The sequence below is a fragment of the Muntiacus reevesi genome, chromosome 10 (assembly GCF_963930625.1).
Source record: "Muntiacus reevesi chromosome 10, mMunRee1.1, whole genome shotgun sequence".
NCBI classification, from domain to species: Eukaryota; Metazoa; Chordata; class Mammalia; order Artiodactyla; family Cervidae; genus Muntiacus; species Muntiacus reevesi.
The window spans coordinates 36,912,584-36,936,413 of record NC_089258.1 but is presented as its reverse complement, the minus strand read 5'-3'; the positions used below and the strand labels follow the sequence as shown (position 1 = coordinate 36,936,413).

Genomic DNA, 23,830 nt, shown 5'->3' with positions numbered 1-23,830 from the left:
CATGGTGTGGTATGCACAGCTGTGGCCTAGCTCTGCTATTTATAGGCTATCTGACCCTTAGAAATTAATTAATCTTGTTGTGCTTCCCTTACCCAGTTGTAAGATGGAAATGTATCCATCAGTCATTGCCACAATAAAGCTGCATGAAAAACCTGTGAAACCTCAGTGGCATCCAGGAATGAACAGTGATTTCTCAAGTGTCTGTGGATTAGATGGAGTGTTTTGCTCATCACAGTTGGATGGCTTAGCACCTACAGATTGGCTGATGTCAATGACCTGGGCTATAGGAGTAGGGTGAGTCCTCTCCATGATAAAAAGCTATGAGTCTACTCTATGCCCATCACCTTTCTTGGACCAGTAGGCTGCCTGGGACACATCCTCCTCATGAAGGTGGCAGGTATAAATGTGTGAGCCTGCATACGTGATGCCTCTTGAAGCCTGTGTTCATAACTGGTGCACACTGACTTCTGCTGACATACTCCCAGACAAAACAAGTCACAGAGCTGAATGCAGATCAAAGGACAACGAAGTCCAGTCCATCCACAGTGAAGTTATACCAGTAGGTGGGTGCAAGGAGTGGTGAAGTTCCATTTACCGTAGTTGTTATGAGAATTATATCCAACCACGGCTTGTTGACTTTCAGATAGTACTTGGTGCATTATAAACACTCCAGAATGGTAACTGTTATTGTTCTTATGATCATATGACTATTGAGATTTCTTGGCAAGCTAGGATGCTGCATTTAGGTGACCCTCAGTAATGGATCAACCAGAAACATGCAAGCTAACTCTCTGGGGGAAAACTAAAACCAGGAGGAGGTAAAATTTGGGGGAAAGAAGGGAATAGGGATAAGAGAGTGGGATTCTCCCTTCCATGCCAACCAGCTGCCAGAAAGACAACATCCTCTTGTCTTTGGCTCAGCATCCTCTGCTCTGGGCTAAAAATCATGGAGCTAGAGCTTCATGAGCAACAGATCTGTCTCTCTCTCTTTCTCTCTCTTTATGTGTACATATACAAAATCCTACACTTGCCACAGTATGCCCTACATTCAGGACATTGCAAGTCAAAGCACACACCTGATGAGCATGAAAGAGCAAGATATGAGAACAGGCGGAGGACTATGAGCAGAAGCTTGATTTCCAGGCTTAGTGTAATAGCCACACACTGGTCCTGGATTACGGCCGGGCAAACCTCAGGTGTAGCCATGGGGTTTGGTTCACACGGGGTGCAAGCTGTGGGAGTAGCTAAAGTCAGAGATGACGGTCAGATTTATACATGAGAGCACAGTAAGGAGTTAGCATCCACCATTCTTTGTCAAAGGTAACGAGTTACCCAACAGGGAAATGGAGAACCTGGTCTGTATTAAGTATGGACCCCGTGCAAGGCCTTCTGTAAGCTTATCTCACTTCAGCTGACTAACAAGAATGATAAAAAAAAAAAAAAAAAAAAAAAGAATGATAATAGAGGCTATATTTTGTTGAATACTTAATCCATTTTGCATACTGTGCTAAACACTTTACTATATTACTGCTTTGAATCTTAACCCAAATAAGTAAACAAACAAATGCGCTTGTGAAGTCTCTTTGTGACTCTTGCAGCCCTGTGCAACTCTATGGACCAAAGCCCACCAGGCTCCTCTGTCCATGGGATTCTCCAGGCTAGAATACTGGACTGGGTTTCCATGCCCTGCTCCAGGGGATCTTCCCGACCCAGGGATCAAAACCCATGTCTCTTATGTCTCCTGCATTGGCAGGCAGGTTCTTTGCTGCTACCGCCATCTGGGAAGCCCAAAGAAACAAAACTTCACAGTTCCTGAGACAGATTTATGCTCAAGGTTTTACTTAAGGAGAACTTGGGCTTAGAGATGTCGAGTCCTATAATGAATAAGTGATAGAGCGGAGATTAAACCCAGGTCTATTGGATTCCTAAACTGCATGCCCTTGCTACACCTTGAGTGTCTGAGATAAATAAAAAAGCACAGGAGAGGGTCGTGAAGCTGGCTAGCAGGGCTCTCAAAAGAAATGGACCTTTTGAACCATGGTCACCTGATGCGAAGAACTGACTCATTTGAAAAGACCCTAATGCTGGGAAAGAGTGAAGGTGGGAGGAGAAGAGGACGACAGAGGATGAGATGGTTAGATCTCATGGCATCACCAACTCAATGGACATGAGTTTGAGTAAGCTCTGGGAGTTGGTGATGGACAGGGAGGCCTGGCGTGCTGCAGTTCATGGGGCCACAGAGTCAGACATGACTGAGCGACTGAACTGAAATGAACCAGGCAGGGAGGTAGGAGTCCACAGAAAGAGCCAGGCCCACCTTCCTTGCTCAAGGATGAATGTTCTTTGTACAATCACCTCTCACTTGAAGCTCTTAAAAAACCAAACCGTGTAGGATTTTCTCTACATTTTTTGCCCCCTTTTCCCTGCAGATTCTACTCTTTTTGTCATCCTCTTTACCTGGTTCTGCCTTCTTTAAGTGTCAGGCAAGTTCACAGCTCTTCTGGGAATTCTCTATAGCTTTTCCACTTGCAAAAGGAATTAGAAAACTCATTTTCAGCCATCTCATCACTGGGCATTTAGTACAATATATTTTTCTTATCTCTATTTGTCTCTTCCACCAAAGAGTCTTGTGTTTTAAAGAAGGCTCTGCTGCTGCTGCTAAGTCGCTTCAGTCGTGTCCGACTCTGTGCGACTCCATAGACGGCAGCCCACCAGGCTCCCCCGTCCCTGGGATTCTCCAGGCAAGAACACTGGAGTGGGTTGCCATTTCCTTCTCCAATGCATGAAAGTGAAAAGTGAAAGTGAAGTCGCTCAGTCGTGTCCGACTCTTAGTGACCTGACCCCATGGACTGCAACCTACCAGGCTCCTCGGTCCATGGGATTTTCCAGGCGAGAGTACTGGAGTGGGTTGCCATTGCCTTCTCTGAAAGAAGGCTCTATATTTCAATTTATCTCTGTATCCCTAATGCCCACCTTAGGATATAGCACCCAAGAATTGTGTCAGATGAAGAATTCCAGTTGTGGAGTACGGGTGGCCCTCTAGTGCTAAGGAGTACTGAGCCACCTGCATGGCCTTCCTTTGCAGTTATGAAAAGAATGAATCTAGGAGAAGAATCTGACTAGTGACTGTGAGTTTGTTCCATCAGATTCTAGGCACACACACACCATCTGGGGTTGGGTAGAAGATCTGGATTTGCTGTGACTGATGTTTTAAGATCTTTTTGGCAGTAACAATATTAAGTCTCATCTTTAAAATGCTTACTCTGTATCAGGCACTGTGATAAGCATTTTTAACATCTCATTTAATCCAAAAACAGCTCTATGAAGTTGAAATTGCAAACCTCATTTTAACACTTGAAGAAGCAGAGGCTCTAAGTAGTTAAGTAATTTACCCAAGTATCGCAGCTAATGAGAAACATAGCTAACATTCCAAACTGTGGCTAGTTCTGAAGCCTTTCCGTGGCCATGCCTTGCTGTCAAGGTGAAAATAAAGTGACCAAGAAGTCTTTGGCCCAGCCTGGCTAGTTGCTTGATCCTTTCTCCCTTGAACAGGACTTGTTGATTGCTGGTATAAACTCTAGCCCATCCTCTGGGAAACTCCTCTGCTGCTATGGTCCTTATGTAATGGCAAAGACAGCATTGGGTTCCCTGTTGGCTCAGACAGTAAAGAATCTGCCTGCAATGCAGGAGACCTAGGTTTGACCCCAGAGTCAGGATGGTCCCCTATAGAAGGGAATGGCTACCCAGTCCAGTATTTTGCCATGGAGAATTCCATGGACAGAGGGGCCTAGTGGGCTACAGTCTGTGGGGTCGCAAAGAGTCAGACGTGACTTAGCAAATAACAACCACACACACACACACAAAGACACAGTTAGTTGAGAGGGGGTGAAAGTGCTTTGCAGACTGAAGCATGCAGTTAAGCCTGTGGTTATTGCATCCATCTTGTTGAAAGCACATTTCATTTACATTTATAACTACAAGGCCATGGAGCTGGAAGGAATCTTTGAGACCATCTGTGTCCTGGCTAGGTACTGTGGAACCTGGAAGGTATTGTGTTTTTAATAGAGCAGAGGAAAATATCACTACATTTAATTCCATCATTCAAACTCAGTGCAGTTCTCCAGCAGAAATTATTACCACCCTACAAGTCTGCAGGATTAACTGACAGACCCAAGATCATATATATAAGAAAAGGCTAGTCCCAAGTTTTTCAATTTATATTTGTTGCTGTTTGTTCATTTGTCTTGTCTGCAGGCACTTGTTTGAAGATAAGTTGTGCCAGGCACCAAAGGTTTAAGACAGTTCGTGGAAGAGAAAACTAAAAAGTGAGAAAATTCTCTCCATCAGTTTTTATCCCTGAGAATTGGGAAGAGCTGGTTATTAAAAAAAAAAATGTGTACATGGGTTTTAAATTTATTCTAGTCATAGAGCATTCTCATCTGCTTAGGGAACCCTGGCTGTTTTCTTTGCCACTTCTTTATTCTTTATTGAAAAGATGATTCCTATATGAGAGGGAATGCTGGATTCTGGAACTGGATTCTCACGCCTTCCACGTTTGATGGTTCTTTCCATGTATACCAGATCTTCCTGCCAAAGTGTCCTCCACGCCTTCTCTGAGGGCCTGTGCTGTGCGGCGCTTAGTCCATCAGTCGTGTCCACCTCTGTGACCCCATGGACTGTAGCCCACCAGGCTCCTCCGTCCATGTGGATTTTCCAGGCAGGAATAATGGAGTGGGTTGCCATTTCCTTCTCCAGAGGATCTTCCTGACCCAGGGATGGAACTTGTGTCTCCTGCATTGGCAGGCAGTTCTTTACCACTCGTGCCACCTGGGAAGTCCTGTATGTGCATATACGTATACATACGCATACACACACATCATTGGTTAGATACATCCTATTTATTAGATACAGCCTGTATCAATCTGTTGAGATGTAAGGAATCTTCTCCTGTGTCTGTGGAGACTGACAGGTCCAATATTTTCAGGGTAGGCTAGGAGGTTAGAGGGGGCTTCCCTGGTGGCTCAGATGGTAAAGAGTCTGCCTGCAATGCAGGAGACCTGGGTTTGATCCCTGGCTCTGGAAGATCCCCTGGAGAAGGGAGTGGCAACCAACTCCAGTATTCTTGCCTAGAGAGTTCCATGGACAGAGGAGCCCACGGGGTCACAACGAGTCGGACATGACTAAGGGACTTTCACTCACTCAGGAGACTAGAAATCCAGGGAAGAGTTGTTGCAGCTGAAGTCTGAAGGCAGTCTGCTAGCAGAGTTCCTTTCTTCTCAGAAGAAGTTCCTTTCTCCTTTTTTCTGGTGAGGCCTTCAACTAATTGGGTGAAGTTCATCTACATTAGAGAGGGCCATCTTACTCAAAGTTTACTAATTAAAGTATTAATCTCATCTAAATAATGTCTTCACAGAAACATCTAGGGAGATGTTTGGCTAAATATCTGAGTGTTACAGCTTTGTGAAGCTGACACATAAAATCAATCATCACAAGGTCTGAGATGCCTATTATTCTATAATTTGGGGAAACTGGATGCAGAAGTAGAAATTGGAGACCTCAGTGCGGGACCTTGTTCCGCTGCTGACGTTTCGTGATGACTTTGTCTCTTGGTGCCTCTATTTTCACATCTGAGTAAAAGGAGAAATATATACCTAAAGTAATTTTCAAAGTAAGTATCTTATATTGCAGACGCCTTTCATGATGAATGAATACGTGAATGGATGGATGGATGGATGAATGAACTGAGCAATCATGAAGCTGAAGAGTGAGAGGAAGCCGGGTTGATCACTTACTGCATTCTAGAAGCTCTGTTAGACAATTTATGTACATAATTACATTTAATCCTCCCCCAAACCCTGCAGACGTTTAGAGAAACTGAGGGTTGTAAATGAGAAGGGAGTGGCTCCATCATTCACTGGCAGAGCTGACACTGGAACTCGGGGAGACTTTCTCACACATTGCACTACGCAGTATGGACAAGTGATGTCTACCTGCTGGTTGGTTCTCTGAACGTGGTTCTGTGGGGCAGCAGAACTGACAGCGTAGGGTATGAGCTGAGTCTAGGCCTTCCAGGCTGGAGAGTGTTGACCATCAACGCTGAACAAGGTTCCTTGGCAAAGCAGATCGGACTTTAGACAAGGTGAGCCCTGGCTCCAGCCAGGAACAGATTGCAGGGGACTTCTTGTCCAGTTGATTTAAGAGGGGTGGCCAAGCTGTCAGAGTCACGTCCCAGGCTCAAAGAAGGCATCTCCAAACTCAAAGACAGGATGTCCTTGTCCATCCACCAGGTAGGCCAGGGTGGGGCGGTGAATGGAGCCGGGTTCTGAGTCACAGTGAAGGTGAAGTGTCAGTCACTCAGTCATGCCTGACTCTGCAACCCCATGGACTGCAACCCGCCAGGCTCCTCTGTCCATGGCATTCCCAAGGCAAGAATCCTGCAGTGGGTAGCCATTCCCTTCTCCAGGGGATCTTCCAGACTCAGGGACTGAACCTGGGTCTCCTGAATTGCAGGCAGATTCTTCACCATCTGAGCCACCAGTCATACTGCCACTGCTGCTAAGTCACTTCAGTCGTGTCCGACTCTGTGTGACCCCACAGACGGCAGCACACCAGGCTCCCCCGTCCCTGGGATTCTCCAGGCAAGAACACTGGAGTGGGTTGCCATTTCCTTCTCCAATGCATGAAAGTGAGAAGTGAAAGTGAAGTCGCTCAGTCGTGTCCGACTCTTAGCGACCCCATGGACCACAGCCTACCAGGCTCCTCCGTCCATGGGATTTTCCAGGCAAGAGTACTGGAGTGGGGTGCCATTGCCTTCTCCAAGCCACCAGTCGTAACCTGAGTCTTAAGTCCCAGCTCTGCCATTTTCAAGGGTGTGATCCTCGGAGACTACTTAACTTCTCCAGGCGTCAATTTCCTCATTTCTAAACAGTTAATGACACTTTTCAAAGCTGTTAGGAGGGTTAAGTGAGCAAATGTAAAAAAAAAAAAAAAAAAAAAAGTCAGCCTCCTTGCCTGGCAGAGAATTGGTGAGTTTTGCAAGAATCGTGAGTTTTCTTCATAAATAGACTGGATGAATCTAGAAATGTTAAAAAGAATGATGATAAAGCTGTTACAGGAACCTGAACCCAAACCCAGACAAGTTTCAGTGGTAGGCCTCACAGTCTGTGTTGGACAGAGAACCATGCATGAGTGTCTGAACGTGGCCTTGGTGAAGACCAGTGCAGGCAGGGCAGGCAGTGCCCGTTCTGTCAGGCGGAGTATCGGGCTGGAGCTTGCCTGGTGTCTGAAAACCCACACAGCCTTTCCGCCTTTGCAGAGGCATTCGGGTCTGCCTTGTCTTCGCCCTCCTCTCGCTGTCTCTGTCTCCTCCCCGTCCTCCGTATCCTTCCCTTCCCCTTCTCTTTATTATTTTTCCAGCTATCTCCTTTCCACTCTTCCATCTCTCCGTTTTCACGCCCTGACCTTGATTGCAGAGCACAGCTTTCCTTTGCATTCTTGCTTCATCTCCCTCCTCCCTGCACCTTTTTCCTCTTCTCTTTTCTCCATCTTGACTTGGGGGCTGGGGCTTCAGTCTCCTCAGGCCCCAGCGGTTCATTCCCATTAAGCTTGACAATCTCTCATATGTCAATTAGAAAGAGGCCGCTTCCCCCCCTTCCCCCTCCCTTTCCCGGGCCTGCCGCGATGCTCAGATTAAGTACCATCTGTTGCATTCATCCAGGCGACGGGTGAGCATTTTGCTGCTCTGGGGAGGCAGAGCTCAGCGGGTACCAGGAGGTAATGTGGCTTGTTTGGACAACTTGATATATTGATATTGATAGAGCTACCGGATGGGATTGAGTGGTACGGGGGCCGGAGAGAGTGGCACAGAGGATGAAAGAGGCCATGGAGGGGTTTGCATAAGCACTTCCCGCTCTAAGCCTGTCTGGGCTCCTGGCGCTGCCACCAAGGCGAGAGCAGCCAAACAGATGGGTAGGATTTGCTGTGGTCGGGATCAGAAGCCCCTGCAGCCCAGGGGAGCAAACCTTGCCTCTCTGTGTATCTTCCACGGCTCCCAGCTGGTCAGATCGGCATCAGCTTAGGAGAAAGTAAAGCAGAAATAACAGGATGGGAAGAGGCTGACCTTTTGGAGTTGCTGAATGTCAGAGCCACGATGAAAAGGGATGATGTATCAGTCGAGGTTCCAGCTGGGCAAAGAAGGCATTCTCCAATGGGATTTTTAGGAGGAATTCAATGAAGTGACTATTTATAGAGAAGAGTCAGAATGCAGAGAATCAACAGGGAGGAACCAGGAAAAAATAACTATCAGGGAGCCCACTACTAATTCCTAGAACTGAAGGGGCAGGGAGAGGGTGTGGTTTTATTAGAGTCTATGAGAGCCGGGTTGTGGAAAAGGGGCCGTGGCAGAAGTTATGATTGTGGAGGGTCAGTCATTTGCCAACTCTTTGTGACCCCATGGACTGTAGCCTGCCTCGCTTCTCTGTCCATGGGATTCTCCGGGCAGTAGTACTGGAGTGGCTTGCCACTCTCTTCTCCAGGGGTTCGTCCCTACCCAGGGATGGAACCCAGGTCTCCTGCATTGCAGGTGGATTGTTTACTATCTGCGCCACCAGAGAAGCCCTAAGGGCCCCAGTCTCCATCAGAAATATGATGTGGAAACAGGAAAGGAGCAAGGGAAAACATCCCCTCAAATCTCCTCCTCCCAGATCCTTCCAGGCCGTCTCCCTGGGTGAACTCAACCAGTAGCCAGTTATCGAAGACCTGCAACGTAGCCCATTGAGGGTCTGCCTCCAGGAAACAGAAAGGAGCAGAATGAACCTGTGGTTGGAAGATGGGTCTAGGGGTGAAAGAGAGATCAGATAGTGCAGGTCAGGAATGGTTCTGTGTTCCATAACCTACACTGTGTCAGAATCTGATATTCTTAATCGTTATACACATTCCCTTTCTTCCTGTTTCAAAGAATGCGTGTGTAGAGCCTCCGTAGAGTCCAATTTCTCTCTTGTGAGTACAAGACACACATCTACTCAACCCTTCTCCATGCAGACATCTGGGAGGCATCAAGTGCTCTTCTCTAAAACTAAACTCACATTCATTCCTCTTCCGATGTCTCATCTCATTGAGAGGCACCTTGTTCTGCCAGAGCTGGAGTCATCCTCTCTCCCTCCCTCTCCCTTATCCTCCCCTTGCAGTCAGTCACCACTCCTGTAGGAGTTACACCTACAAAATAACTCTCACCTTGCTCCGTCTCCCCTACTCTGCCATTTCTGTCTCTGCTCTCTCTCCTTTCTGTCTCCACCTCTGCTACTCTAGCATCTCATACATGGATTAGATCACATATCTCATATATAGACTTCTCTGCTATGACACCACCTTCCTTCTTGGTCTTCTCACTTCCATTTCTGACCTTCTTCAGTGAATTCTTCTTGCTACCACCAGAGCCATCTTCCCTCAACGAAGATCTGCCATCTAAAACCTTCACCGTGTCCTCTCCTTGATAAGACCCAGGAGAGTGAGGGTTAGGGGAGAAGGTCAAGGTTAGCATTTAGTGCTGGGATTTCCTACCTCTCTAGATGACCTCATACCACTTGCTTTCAGCATTTCAGCTGCAGTGGTAATTGAACCCCTTCCACATTCCTTCTCCCCAAGGGGTCTTTGTTTAGACTCTTCCTTCTGACTCCTCTGCTTTCTTCCCCTGCAGCCCCACCTGCACCTCCTTCTTCACCTGATTAACTCATGCTCTTTCTAGATCTTAGTCCTGCTGCTCACTTCCTTGAAACAAGTTTCCATGGCTTTCCTAGACAAAGGCATATTCCTCCAACATAGCCTTTTATATCATCTTTCACTTCTCCCTTTTGGTACATATTATTTGCAAATTTTGCTTTTCTCTTGTCATTCATGTCATTACTGCCAGTCTTCCTGTCCATATGGTGAGCATCGCAAAGGGGTTTTATTTGTTGTTGTTTCTATCATCTTACCTTGTTATGGACCAAAAGTTTACATCCCCCTCAAATGCATATGCTGAAGCCTTAACCCCCAATGTGACTGTGACTTAGTCTTCTAGACCCACCCTAGCAAAACACCATATACTGGGTGGCTTAAACAACAGACATTTACTTTCCCCAGTTCTGGAGGGCGTCAGCATGGTTGGGTTCTAGTGAAGGCTCTCTTTATGCCGTGTAAATGGCCACCTTCTCTTGGTGTCCTCATGGGAGATGGGGGAAATCTTTCTGTTCTTCTAAGGCCACCGTGCTGTATGATTAGGGCCCCAATTTTATGATCTCATTAATCTTAATTACATTCTAAAGGTTCCACTTCCAAATGTAGTCTGCTATAGACTGAGTCATGTATTCCACAGTTCACATATTGAAGCCCTAACTCCCAGTGTGACTGTATTTGGAGACAAGGCTTTTGATAGGTAATTAAAATTAAGTGAGAACATAAGGTTGGGGTCCTAATGTAATAGGGTTTGTGTCCTCATAAGAAGAGGAAGATATCCATCTCCGTTTCTCCCTCCCTTTCTCCCCACTTCCCTCTCAGCATGGATACACTGAGAAAAGCCCACGTGGACAGACAGTCAGAAGGCAGCCGTCTTCAAACGAGAATCTGATCTGTTTGCATTGTCCAGTCTATCATTTTTGTTATGTGAGCCAAGCAGACCAAGACATATTTACAGAAAATACCGTAGGATGAATGAGTGAGTGTGGAGATGAATGAATCCATGGATCTTGACAGATGTGTATGGGTCCCTGCCCCACCAACCTTGGTGTTTTCCAGACTGTGACTTGCTCTGGACTTTGGACCACAGGATAGCCCAACTCTGACCATTTTGTGCAGATCACTCTCCTTTCCAGGTTTAAAGCATCAGGATTGGGCGTGACTATGCTTCTCAGAAGGGACTGTAGGCTTTTGCTGGAGGATTCTGTATCATAGGGTTGGCGTGTATGTAGATCTATGTTTGGGATTTTCTTCTTGGCTCACCTTTAAGTAGACTTAACTGAGATGCCTGGGGATGTGGGCATCAAGAGAGGCATATATGTACACTGTGCTACCACAGGGTCACTTGTATTGTCTGCTGTCTTTTCCTTAGCAAGCATAGATTCCCCTAGCAAGCATAGATTCCCCTCTAAAGATGAGGTCCCTAAAGATGAGGTTTCTCAGAGTCTGATACCCAAACCAGTCCTCTGGGTATGAGCTCCCCTGCAGACACATTTGTGTCTAAGCTGATAAAACTTCCTGAGAAAACATAATCTCCTTAAAATTGGTGTTGGGATGTTCAGAAGCCTTCTTTGTCCACTCTGGAAAAGGTCCATCAAAGAGACAGGAATCTTTGGCACATCCTGGTCCTTGTCATCAGACAGCAGGTGGCTTAAACTGAAGAACTTTCCTGGCCTCTGGAGACGTCAGTGGAGGGAGGGCTGAGACTGAAGATTTCAAAGTCGGGGCTGTCTTTGGGGATTTCTCAGAACAAAGGCACAGAGACCATTCAGCCAATCTCCTTTTCTTCTTTCTCATTTCCTCTCCTTTTCTTTTATGTGGGCTCTCTGCTTCCTTCTCAAGTTCTTCTGTTTTTTGTTTTTTTTTTTTTTTACTTTTATCTTTAACTTTTTTTTCTCTGCCCTTTTGACATCACTCTCTCCATTCTCTGTAACTTTCTACCAGACTCAATTTGGAAATTTCTGAAAATGTGGCTACCAGAAGCTCCTTGGAGGGTATTGAAACAAATGGACCGTTGGAGCAGGGTTTAGAAGGCTTGACTCTGCTGCTTGGTAGCTTAGAGCAAGTTGTCCGCCTTGTTTGGGGGGAACTGCAGTTTCCCTTAGTGAGATGGGGCTCCTGTACCACACAGTCTGTGTATCACGGCACCGTGGTGTGTGTTTGTGTGTGAAAGTCACTCAACTGTGTCTGACTCTTTGCGACCCCTTTGGAATTCTCCAGGCCAGAATACTGGAGTGGGTGGCCTTTCCCTTCTCCAGGGGATCTTCCCAACCCAGGGCTCGAAGCCAGGTCTCCCACGTTGCGGGCGGATTCTTTACCAGCTCAGCCACCAGTCTCCTGAAATTATGTTGGCCCCAGGGCTGCTGTCTGCCTTTCCTGCCACCATTCTGGTTCAGGCTTCCTTGTCTCTGGCTGACTCCTGCAAAAGCCTCTGGCTGGCCTTTCTCCTTGCCTCTGACTGTGTACTCCATACTCTGGTTAGCAATTGTTATCAGAGGGACTTAACTGGAACATACCAGGTGCCTCTTTAAAACATTTTGGCGATCACCTTTTGCCTTTGGGATAAAAGTCTTCACTCATCAGGGTGGCTTTCAAGATGACCTGGCCTCTGCTTCCTCATCTGCTGTGCCCAGGCTCCATAGCAGCCACACGGAACTTCTTTCATTTACTCAAGCTCTGCATTCTTTCTGGCTTCAGGTCTGTGCACGTGCTTCTCCTTCCACCCAGGGCACTCTCTTATCCCAAATCTTGTCAGCAGTTCTACCCTGATTCTATCTTATTCGCTAATTGTTAACCTTGTTTAAGGTCGCAGCAGAGGTATTGTCTCCTCCAAGAAGCCCACCTTGATTCCTAGGATGGGTGAGCTGACCTTCCTGGTGCTCCTGTTCTCCCATCACTCTGTATTCTCCTATCACAGGAGTATTGCACTGCGTTGGCAATGCCTGGATATGTGTCCTACCAAGCCGTGGATTCCTTGAATCACGGATGGTGTTCACCATCATATCTCAAGGGCATGGGGGCAGTCCTTGAAAACATAGTAGGCGTTGCATCAATAAATGTGTGGGATAGCATATTCATCTCTCCTGGTCTCCATGACTCCTGCATCATCACTGGGTCTGGGAGGGAGCTCCAGACACACAGGGGGTGGGGGGACCCAAGCCCAATTCTCCAGAGACTGAGGGTGGGCCAAGCCCTAACTTTAGCCCCATTGCCCACCCTGTAGCGGCGGCTGAGGCGGCACAGGAGCCAGTGGAGTCCCTGATGCAGAAGTTCAAGGAGAGCTTCCGCGCGAACACGCCCATCGAGATCGGTCAGCTGCAGTCAGCACCCCGCAGCATCTCAGCAGGGAGGCGGAAGAGGAGAAGCAGGCCCCGAGGTAGGTCCCCCGGGCACCTCTGGCCAGGACGGCCGCTGGCTCTGCCCAGGTTCTGAAGGTCCCAGGAAGAACGGTGCCCTCTTCCCCCAGCTTCACTCTGCCCACAGAACCCACACCACTGTCTCCACGAGAAGTCACCTCAGCTGAGGCCCTGCAGAGAGAGGACCTATGTCCCTGGGTGTAAAGATCCCTTCTCTGGGCCCCAGCCTCCTTCTCTGAGAACGGGAATGAATTACATCTCCTCGAGTGGTTGGGAAGATTCGCATCAATCTATGGAACGTGCCAAGCACAGCAGCAGAGCAGGGGGATACACTTTAAGTGTAGCTGGTGTCATTTTAGCGAGTATGAGATAGGATGTTCTCATGGGAGACATTCTCAGATTGGGGTCACAGAGTAGGGTTTGGACCCACTCTTTCATTGCCCAAAGAATCTAGTTGTCAAAGTAGGAGTGCGGTAAGTTAGACAGACTAGATTCAAATTTTCGTTCTGCCGTTACCTAACACTTTGGGGCAGTTTCTTTGCTTTTTCCAAGCCATTCCTCTCTGCCCAGCTTGCCATAACATCTCAGCGCGGTGCCCAGCCAGCATGCAATCAAAAGTAGACCTGTCCCTCTTCCTCCTCCCTTTCCTCCCCATCATTATCATCATCAGCATCATCGCCATCTCCTCCTTCCTCTGAGCTCCTGGGTGACTGTGTCTGGGACGACCGCCACCCCCATCATTGCCTAATTCACCTCCATCCTTCTGTCCACCCCGTGATCTCCAGCCAGTCATTCTTCCTCTTGACTCTTACTTCTCTAGTGCCTATAACTTGGTTCTGATTATGTCACTCTCCTCCTTCCATGAGTCATGGAAGATTGTCCAGTGTCTACAGAAGTGTTCCTCCTCATGAAAATGGTCTTTGAGGCCACCACAGAGTTCCAGTCTCTGTGCTGTTTTTCTAAATCCATGTGTTTCCACTTCCATGTTCTTTCCCATACCGTTTCCTCTCCATGAAAATTCCTGTCTAGCCCCGCTGCTGCTGCTGCTGCTAAGTCACTTCAGTCGTGTCCGACTCTGTGCGACCCCATAGACGGCAACCCACCAGGCTCCTCTGTCCCTGGGATTCTCCAGGCAAGAACACTGGAGTGGGCTGCCAGTTTCTTCTCCAATGCATGCATGCATGCTAAGTTGCTACAGTCGTGTCCGACTCTGTGTGACCCTATGGACGGCAGCCTACCAGGTTCCTCTGTCCATGGGATTCTCTAGGCAAGAATACTGGAGTGGGTTGCCATTTTCTTCTCCAAGCCCTGATGAATATTTATCAGCAATTATTGACACTTTCTTACTCCAGGCAGGAGGCTAAGTGCTATGCTTATCTTATCTCATCTGATGGTCAGTAACAGGTACTGTGATGATGCCCATTTTGTAGATGTGGTCACTAAGGCACAGAGAGCCACCCAGAGGGACACTCTAGTTAAAGTATCAGAGCCAGGTAGAACTAAACAGTCTGAGTATCAAACTTTATTTTTTCTTCCTGCTAAACCATCAGGTTCTATCCCAATGAAGTCCTACCTGTCTTTCCAAGCTTAATATGCATGGTGTATATTGGCAAAGAGATCACTGATAGTCACCATCACAGTTCACCCTGAATTCTCCCAAGTGTGAATTCTCTCACATCTTTACCCATGTGTTAAAGACTGACTTTGTTTTTGTGTAATGTCATTTGCTTATGTCTGGCTCCCTCCTTAGCTAGACAGAGAGTTCTTTGAAGGCAGGAAGTATCTCATTATTGGAATCATCTCTGTGTTTCTGAGTCTAAATCAGTGTCTGCACGCATAGTAGACATTTATTCTCTAGATCTTAATCCTGTGAATTCCTGTATCCAGTGAAAAACCAAGATCCACACATTTAGCTGAGGTCATAATTGAGACAGAGGTTGAGGATTGAGTTCCTTTTTGGAATTTATGTGGTAAGCCCCAGGTTGAACCATTGGGTAATGAAAAAGATTAGCTACTTTGAGGTCAGCAATGTCTGAGTGCTAACCCAGCCCCGTCGGTGTCAACTTGCGTAGCTTTGGAAGAGACATTGGATGTCTCTGAGCCTCCGGTTCCTCTTCTGTAGAATGGGGATGCTGACCCCTACATCAGAGGATTGTTGTAAACATCTGATGAAATGAAGAATGTAGACTACCTTGGAGCTCTTAGCTAATGTATATTAGGAACTGAATAAATGCTCTCTTGTATTTGTCATGACTTGAGCATTCGAGATCACTTGTAATTCCACTCGGCTTTAACTGTCCATCTTTATTGCTCCAGCATTCACCAAGAATCTCCTTCCCATATCCTCTCTACAAATACAGTCCCCATAAATACACTTGACGCCAAGTCCATAACTTCACTGCTCTCCACCATCAATCTGAAATCCTTTCCTTAGTGTCATGTCCTTAGCACTTTTTATGTCAATGCTTTCTCCCAAAAGCCATCTCTTTTATGCACCATAACTGTCTTAAGGAGGCCTCTTCTGTTAGGCATTTGTGCTGTGCTTAGTCGGTCTGTTGTGTCCAACTCTTTGCAACCCCCTGGACTGCAGCCCGCCAGGCTCCTCTGTCCATCGGATTCTCCAGGCAAGAATACTGTAGTGGACTGCCATGCCCTCCTCCAGGGGATCTTCCCAGCTCAGAGAGCAAACTCAGGTCTTCCACATTGCAGGTGGATTCTTTACCATCTGAGCCACCAGGGAAGCCCCTGTTAGGCATTTGGTTTGTTTCTAATTATTTCACGATTATAAGCAGTGCCATGTAGAACTTTTTTTTTCCCATAAAACTTGGCCTTCACATTGGATTCTGTTTTCCCTTCTTGAATTTCAGAATTAGATTGTTAGTGAAATCTGTTATTTGACTTAGACCATAAGTGAATATCAAATCATTGTGATTTATAAGTTAGATGGGGATGAGGAGAACTCATGCAGGTAGAAATTCATTTCTTTCCCTTAAACATATTTCAGATTTCTCCCAGATATATTAGTCACCATTGTCACTTCTTACCCCCTGCTTATGACTACACCCTCCGGAGGTTCTCCCCAAGGCAAGCTAGAGTAATCTTTTTAGAAATATAAATAAGGTCACTCTTCCACTTAAAATTATTCAGTGGTTTCCTGTTACATTTTTTCTTTAAGTTTTGTTAGTGTGTAGTTGATTTGCAATGTTGTGTTAGTTTATGCTATAGAGCAACGTGAATCAGCCTTATATACACATATCCCTTCTGTTTTGATGGCTTAGACGGTAAAGAATCTGCCTGCAGTGCAGGAGATCCTGGTTTGATCCTTTGGTTGGGAAGAGCTCCTAGAGACGGGAATGGCAGCCAATTCCCGTATCCTTGCCTGGAGAATTCCGTGGACAGAGGAGCCTGGCAGACCAGTCTGTGGGGATCCAGAGAGTCAGACAGGACAGAGGCACTAACACAGCACCATCTCTTGCCGTCTGTTGTTGTTGCTATTCGGTCACTAAGTCCTGTCTGCCTCTCTGTGACCCCGTGGACTGCAGCACACCAGGCTTCCCTGTCCTTCACTCTCTCCCTGAGTTTGCTCAAACTGATGTCCGTTGAGTTAGTGATGCCATCCAACCATCTGATCCTCTGTCACCCCCTTCTCCTCTTGCCCTCAATCTTTTCCCAAATCAGAGTCTTTCCCAAAGAACTGGCTCTTTGCATCAGGTAGCCAAAGGACTGGAGCCTCAACTTTAGCATCAGTCTTTCCAGTGAATATTCAGGGTTATTTCCTTTAGGATTGATTGGTTTGATCTCCTTACTGTCCAAGGGACTCTCAAGAGTCTTCTCCAGTAGCACAGTTCAAAAGCATCAAATCTTCTGCACTCAGCCCTGTTTATGGTCCAACTCTCCTATCCATACATGGCTATTGGAAAAATCTTAGCTTTGATTATACTGACCTTTGTCCATCAAAGTGATGTCTCCGTTTTTTGATACGCTGTCTAGGTTTGTCATAGGTGTTCTTCCAAGGAGTAAGCATCTTTTAATTTCATGGCTAGTCACCATTCACAGTGATTTTGGAGCCCAAGAAAATAAAATCTATCACTCTTTCCACTTTTCCCCCATCTATTTGCCATGAAGTGATGGGACTGGGTGTCATGAGCTTAGTTTTCTGAATGTTGAGTTTTAAGCCAGCTTTTTCATTCACCTCTTTCACCTTCATCAAGAGGCTCTTTAGTTCCTCTTCACTTTCTGCCATTAACGTGGTGTCATTTGCATATCTGAGATTGTTGATATTTCTTCTGGCAATCTTGATTTCCATCCAGGTCACCATAGAGAACTGAGTAGGTTTCCCTGTGCTATACAGTGGGTTCTCATTAGTTATATATTTTATGCAAAATAGTGTATATGCTGTTGGTGATGGTTTAGTCGCTCAGTTGCTTCTGAAACTTGCGACCGCAGGCCCCGCTGTTCATGGGATTTCCCAGGCCAGAATACTGGAGTGGGTTGCCATTTCCTTCTCTAAATCCCAATCTCCAATTAATGCCATCCACTTTTTCTGCCCTTCGTGGATGTACATATATATATATTTTTTTTCTATTTCTGTGTCTGTATTTCGCAAATAGGTTCTCCTGTACCACTTTTCTAGATCCCACATTTAGGCAATATTTGTTTTCCTGACTTAGTTCACTCTGCCTGCCAGTCTCCAAGTCCATCCACATGTCTGCAAGTGGCATGATTTTGTTCTTCTTTATGGCTGAGTAATGTTTTACATATATATGCCACATCTTCTTTATCCATTCCTCTTTTGATGGACATTTAGATTGTGTGCCTGTCCTGGCTATTGTAAATAGTGCTGCAATGAATACTGGGGTCCAAGAATCTTTTGGAATTATGGTTGTCTCTGGGTATATGCCCAAGAGTGGATTGCAAGGTCACATGGCACTTCTATTTTTCGTTTTTTAAGGAACCTCCACACTGTTCTCTCTAGTATCTGCATCCTGTTATCTTTAGAACACGATCCAGACTCCTTGCCTTGGCATGTAGGCCCTGTTCCATCTACATCTTCTTCTGCCCTCTTCACTCACTTGGCATTTCCCTGGGCTTCAGATGCAATGATTTTTGTCCCAAGAACACAACAGATGGGACCGCACTCTACAGTCTGAGAACTTGCTGTGCTTCTCCTCACTGTGTCTTCTTTTGTCCCCAGGTGCCATCCTGGGGCATCCCTTCTCACCTTTCAGGTCTTAACCCAAATGCCAGCTCCTCAGAATCGCTGTCCCTGACTGCCCAAACACAGGTACCCAGATTTTTACTCCTTTCCATCCCCAACCTGCTCCTATCTGTTACATAATTGTTTTTCACTCCTTCCCTGATATTACAGGCCTAAAATCACTTTTATTTGCTTGCTCATTTACTATTTTCCTCTCTAAAATAGAAGCTTCATATTCATAAACCTCATACATAGAAAGTGCTTAATAAATATTTGTTGAATAAATGAGTGCATTAACCTCAGGATCGTTGGAAAGTGGCTCAGTTTTATAACCTTCAGATTGATGGTAGAAGAGGGATCCAGGATAAAGTAAAACCTCCTGGTATGGGTCTCTGGGGAATCCTGTTTCCCCTGGAGGCAGACTCACTGATGGATAGCACATGAAGCGTGTTCGAGTGGATGCTGTTAAAGCGATTTTCAAAATGACTTAATAACATTGTGCTCATGGTTTTGCTGCCACTATTAGATAAGGGTTTTTTTTTTTTTTTTTTTCAAGAGGAAGGAGGGCTAGTATGTGCCAGCCCTGAACTTCCGAACTCACAGCCTTTCCACTGCAAGTCGTCCAGCTTTTCTTGAACAGAAGAAATCCACGGTCAGTAAAAGTTCTGGAAATTCTGCACACCCCCTCTTCCTCTTGTAAATTCCCAAACATGTTTTAGTCTTATGAAGGGCCCCAGGAAGTCCTGCCATGCAGAAAGCTGGGCAGATTTGTTTAGCTCATCGTCTGTAAAAACCATCTTGACCACAGACTATTTTCCCCCTCGGAACGTGTACGAACATCTTGCAGCACAGAAGCATCCACAGAATCACAATTCTGGAAGTGCTCCATTGGCTTCCACTGACCATCAACAATCCCAGATATGATGGTCAAAAGCCCCGGTCTGTCACTGCCTCTTCCCTCCGCCGCTCAAGTGGCCGTGGGCCTTCTGGCCCAGAGTGAGAGCACCTGGCCTGTCTCGACTTCGCTAGGCTCTGCGCCCAGCCCCTGGTGCTCAGCAGGTCCCAGCAGATGGAGCGGGCAGCCTGGAACCTCTGTCACGGAGTTGAACACACGGTTAAAAGCAGCTCCGGTGTGGTTTGGTCGTTAGGGCCTCCCCCTGAGAGACCTGGCAGATGCTGACTGCATCGTCCGCAGGCGGGGGAAGGCGGGGAGGTCCCAGTGCCATCCTCTCGTCTGCAGCAGGGTTTTATGCAGCAGCTGTTGGGTCGTCACTCCTAGGCATCCACATGCAATAAAATGGAGGTAGAAAAACAAAGTGAAACGTGTTAGTCACTTAGTCATCTCTGACTCTTTGCAACCCCATGGACTGTAACCCACTGGACTCCTCTGTCCATGGGATTCTCCAGGCAAGAATACTGAAGTGGGTTGCCATTCTCTTCTCCAGGGGAACTTCCCGACCCAGGGATCCAACCCAGGTCCCCTGCATTGCAGGCCCATTCTTTACCCTATGCGCCACCAGGGAAGCCTGAAAAGGAGTTAGGGATGTTCAAATAAAGCAGAGGGCAATTGTTATGGATGTGAGGAAGGACTTGCTGAGGTTCATGCAGTCTAGGTAGCGGTCTTTAAAAGTGGGATTTTGTGTTTGGAAATTTAATTTCACCACTGTCTAACTGAATGATCTTAATTAAGTAAATGAAGAAATGAGTTTTAGCCTCAGCTTTCTTATCTGTAAATTAGCGCTAATAATGCCTAAGTCACGTGTGGGTTGTTAAATAGCACCTGCAAAATGCTCAGCCCAGTGTCTGACTCACGGCTGACCCTCAGTCCAGTGTAGCTCGCTGTATCGTTGTCATCAGGGTCCTGCTCATTTGACCTCCAGGCTCACACATCTGTTTCCTTCTGCCTGGCCACTGCCTGTAACTCGGTTGAGGTTTTACCATCCCTTATCCTGATTGCTGTGACAGCCTCTTCGTCCACAAATCCATCTTCTGCCTGGCAGGTGAAGTGATCTTCTGAAAACATACTATGTCAGACCATGTCACTCTCTACCTGGCACATTTTCCTGATACTCTGTCACTTGTACCGGGTGGCTTCTGAAGCTTTTCCAGCAGAGCCTTTCTAGAGGTGGATGAGAGTCAACACACACCCCCAAAGGGGATGCAGCTGTGCTCACAAAGCTTCAACATAAGCCCCAAATTCCAGATTCCATCTAAAAGCATCCATGCCAGTCTGCTTTATAATGTGCAGATTTATTGTACTTTGTTGTTGTTATTTAGTTTTTAAGTCATATCCCACTCTTCGCAACCCCAGGGACTGTAGCCCAGCAGGCTCCTCTGTCCATGGGATTCTCCAGGCAAGAATACTGGAGTGGGTTGCCATTTCCTTCTCCAAGGGATCTTCCTGACCCAGGGATTGAATCTGCATCTCCGGCATTGACAGGCACATTCTTTACCACTGAGCCACTTTTATTTGTCAGTTAAATTGTTTAATATTTTCTCGAGTCCTTAGTCCCAGGAAGAAGAATCATACTTGTGCTGGTTATACTAGGATAGTAAGGTACCAACTGCAATGGGTTTCCATAGGATCCAGTGAAATAATGTCTGTAAAGCATTGAGCACGGAGGCAGGCAAATGTGCATATTGAACATATATATTCTACTATTTTATTATTTACTGCTTTCATCACTACTGCTTTATTTTAAACTTTTAATTTTATATTGGAGTATAGCCAGCTAGTTAACAATGTTCTCATAGTTTCAAGTGGATGACAAAGGGACTCAGCCACACACATACATGTGTTCATTCTCCCCGAGACACTCCTTCCATCCAGGCTGCCACATACCATTGAGCAGTGTTCCCTGTGCTGTATGGTAGGACCTTCTTGGTTATCCACTTTAAATATAGCAGTGTTGTCACTACTGTTTTATTATTACTTTTATATTTGTCAATGTCTTTATCAGGACAGTGATAATGCCAATACCATTGTATTTGTCAGTATCCCATTAGGGATACCTTCACCCAGTTTCAGAAGTAAGAGTCTGCAGATGAATGACACATGGTTTAATAGGATGAGAAGGTCACTGGGGCCTGCTGCCCAAGCCTCCATCCCAGCCTGCCCTCCAGCCTACCTCTGGCTCCGCCCAAGCCCCAGGCCACTGTGTCCTGCAGCCTCCAGCACACAGACCATCATTCCCTTTCACGGCATGCCTTGGATTCCAGCTCTGTGTAATGTTCATACTCTCCCTGAAAGTGCCTCCTGCCCCCCACCCTTCTCTGAGCAGCAAACTGGTACTTATGTATCAAATTCTGGTTTCAAAATCTTCTCGAGTAAGACCCCAGCTCCCGCCTGCCCTCGGCGCTCATCCAGGCTGCGGGAACTTCTCCTCTGTCTCATCACTTGTAGCCCCCATTCTACCTTCTTTCAGACCCCTCATTACAGGACACACCTGCTTCCCTCCTCAACTCTGACAGTCCCATGATGAGAAGGACAGTGATTTGTGTCTCTCTGCAGCCCAAATGCCTCACATAGAACTGGCATAGAATAGCAGCTGGCTGAATGGGAGAATATGTGAATAGGCGAATGGGTGCCTGGATGCATGGATGAATAGAGAGACAGTTGGGAGCCTCCCGGAATACAGAAGGTTAAGCAAATGTGGTACAACTAGCAGTTACTGTGCACTTAGTGTGTTCTGGTATTGTACTCATCATATATTATCTCATTTAAAAAACCCCCAAATCTCATAAAGTAAGGCCTATGATTAACTCCATTCTATAAGAATTGATACTTTTGAATTGTGGTGCTGGAGAAGACTCGGGAGTCCATTGCACAGCAAGGAGATCAAACCAGTCAGTCCCAAAGGAAATCAACCCTGAATATTTATTGGAAGGAGTGATGCTGAAGCTCCAAAACTTTGGCCACCTGATGCAAAGAGCTGACTCACTGGAAAAGACCCTGATGCTGGTAAAGATTGAGGGCAGGAGGAGAAGGGTTGGACAGCAGAGGGTGAGATGGTTAGATGGCATCACTGACTCAATGGACATGAATTTGAACAAACTCCGGGAGATAATGAAGGACAGGTAAGCCTGGCGTGCTGCAGTCCATGAGGTCACAAAGAGTCTAATACAAATTAGTGACTGAAGAACAACAACAAAATAAGAAATTTAAACCTAAGTAGTTTAAATGACTATCCCAAGTGTACCCAGCTAGTAGACTATGGAACTGTGAATCCAGAGCCCAGACAGAGTCCATGTTTCAGTCTCCAGATGACAGTAGTGTTGGTCTTAGCTAGTCTGGCTGAGATCTCTGAGCTGTGAAATCGTATCAGCCTAGTCTGGATACTGTAAGGAAGTGGTGTAGTTCCTTTCCATGGGTCGGGATTTCTGAATCATCAGTGCTGCTGTGAGGGTAATCAGGAACTACAAGCTTCTGGAAAGTGAGGCATTTCCCTCTTAGCTAACAAGGAGTCAAGACGGCCCCTTGCAAGTTCCTTCTTGCTCTGGGGAGCCAGTGCTATGACCTGAGGATCAGCAAACCCACTGGTTATGTCATTGTCCAGCATTCTGTGCATTTTCAAGGCTCATCCAGCTTTTTCTTTTTTTTTTGCTGTGTTATACAATTGTAGGATGTGCCACCCAGATCTCTGCCAACCAACACTTCATCATTTAGAGCATAAAACAAGGAATTAGACATCTGTGCCACAAGGAATACATAAGAGCATGGTGTGAACTGGCCTGGGGTGTTTATAAACCATGAGATAGTTATAGAAATAGAAAGAAGACTGAATAGACCCCAGCTACCTAGAGTCCAGCCCTGAATCTGTGATGAAATAACAGACTGTTCTTTCCAAACAAAACCTTAAAGCTGCTTTCTTCGTGAAATCTTTGCAAATTTTTCTCACTTGAAAGTCATGCATACTTCCTCCAAATTTTGGTTCAGTTCAGTTCAGTCACTCAGTCGTGTCCGACTCTTTGCAACCCCATGAACCACAGCACGCCAGCCCTCCCTGTCCATCACCAACTCCCGGAGTCCACTCAAATCCACGTCCATCGAGTCAGTGATGCCATCCAACCATCTCATCCTCTGTCTCCCCTTCTCCTCGTGCCCTCAGTCTTTCCCAGCATCAGGGTCTTTTCAGATGAGTCAGCACTTCGCATGAGGTGGACAAAGTATTGGAGTTTCACCTTCAACATCAGTCCTTCCAATGAACACCCAGGACTGATCTCCTTTAGGATGGACTGGTTGGATCTCCTTGCAGTCCAAGGGACTCTCAAGAGTCTTCTCCAACACCATAGTTCAAAAGCATCAATTCTTCGGCACTCAGCTTTCTTTATAGTCTAACTCTCATATCTGTACATGACCACTGGAAAAACTATAACCTTGACTAGATGGACCTTTGTTGGCAAAGTAATGTCTCTGCTTTCTAATATGCTGTCTAGGTTGGTCATAACTTTCCTTCCAAGGAGTAAGTGTCTTTTAATTTCATGGCTGCAATCACCATCTGCAGTGATTTTGGAGCCCAAAAGAATAAAGTCAGCCACTGTTTCCACTATTTCCCCATCTATTTCC

The 23,830-nt window shown here is 46.3% G+C and overlaps 1 protein-coding gene across 1 annotated transcript in view; it reads left to right on the top strand.

The window, feature by feature from the left end:
• Positions 1–23,830, top strand: part of ASTN2 (astrotactin 2) — a 984,610-nt gene that overhangs the window by 278,374 nt on the left and 682,406 nt on the right. Inside the window, exon 4 of the mRNA XM_065946624.1 lies at positions 12,935–13,087. Within this exon, the coding sequence (XP_065802696.1) occupies positions 12,935–13,087 (153 nt within the window). The remainder of the gene's footprint in view (positions 1–12,934; positions 13,088–23,830) is intronic.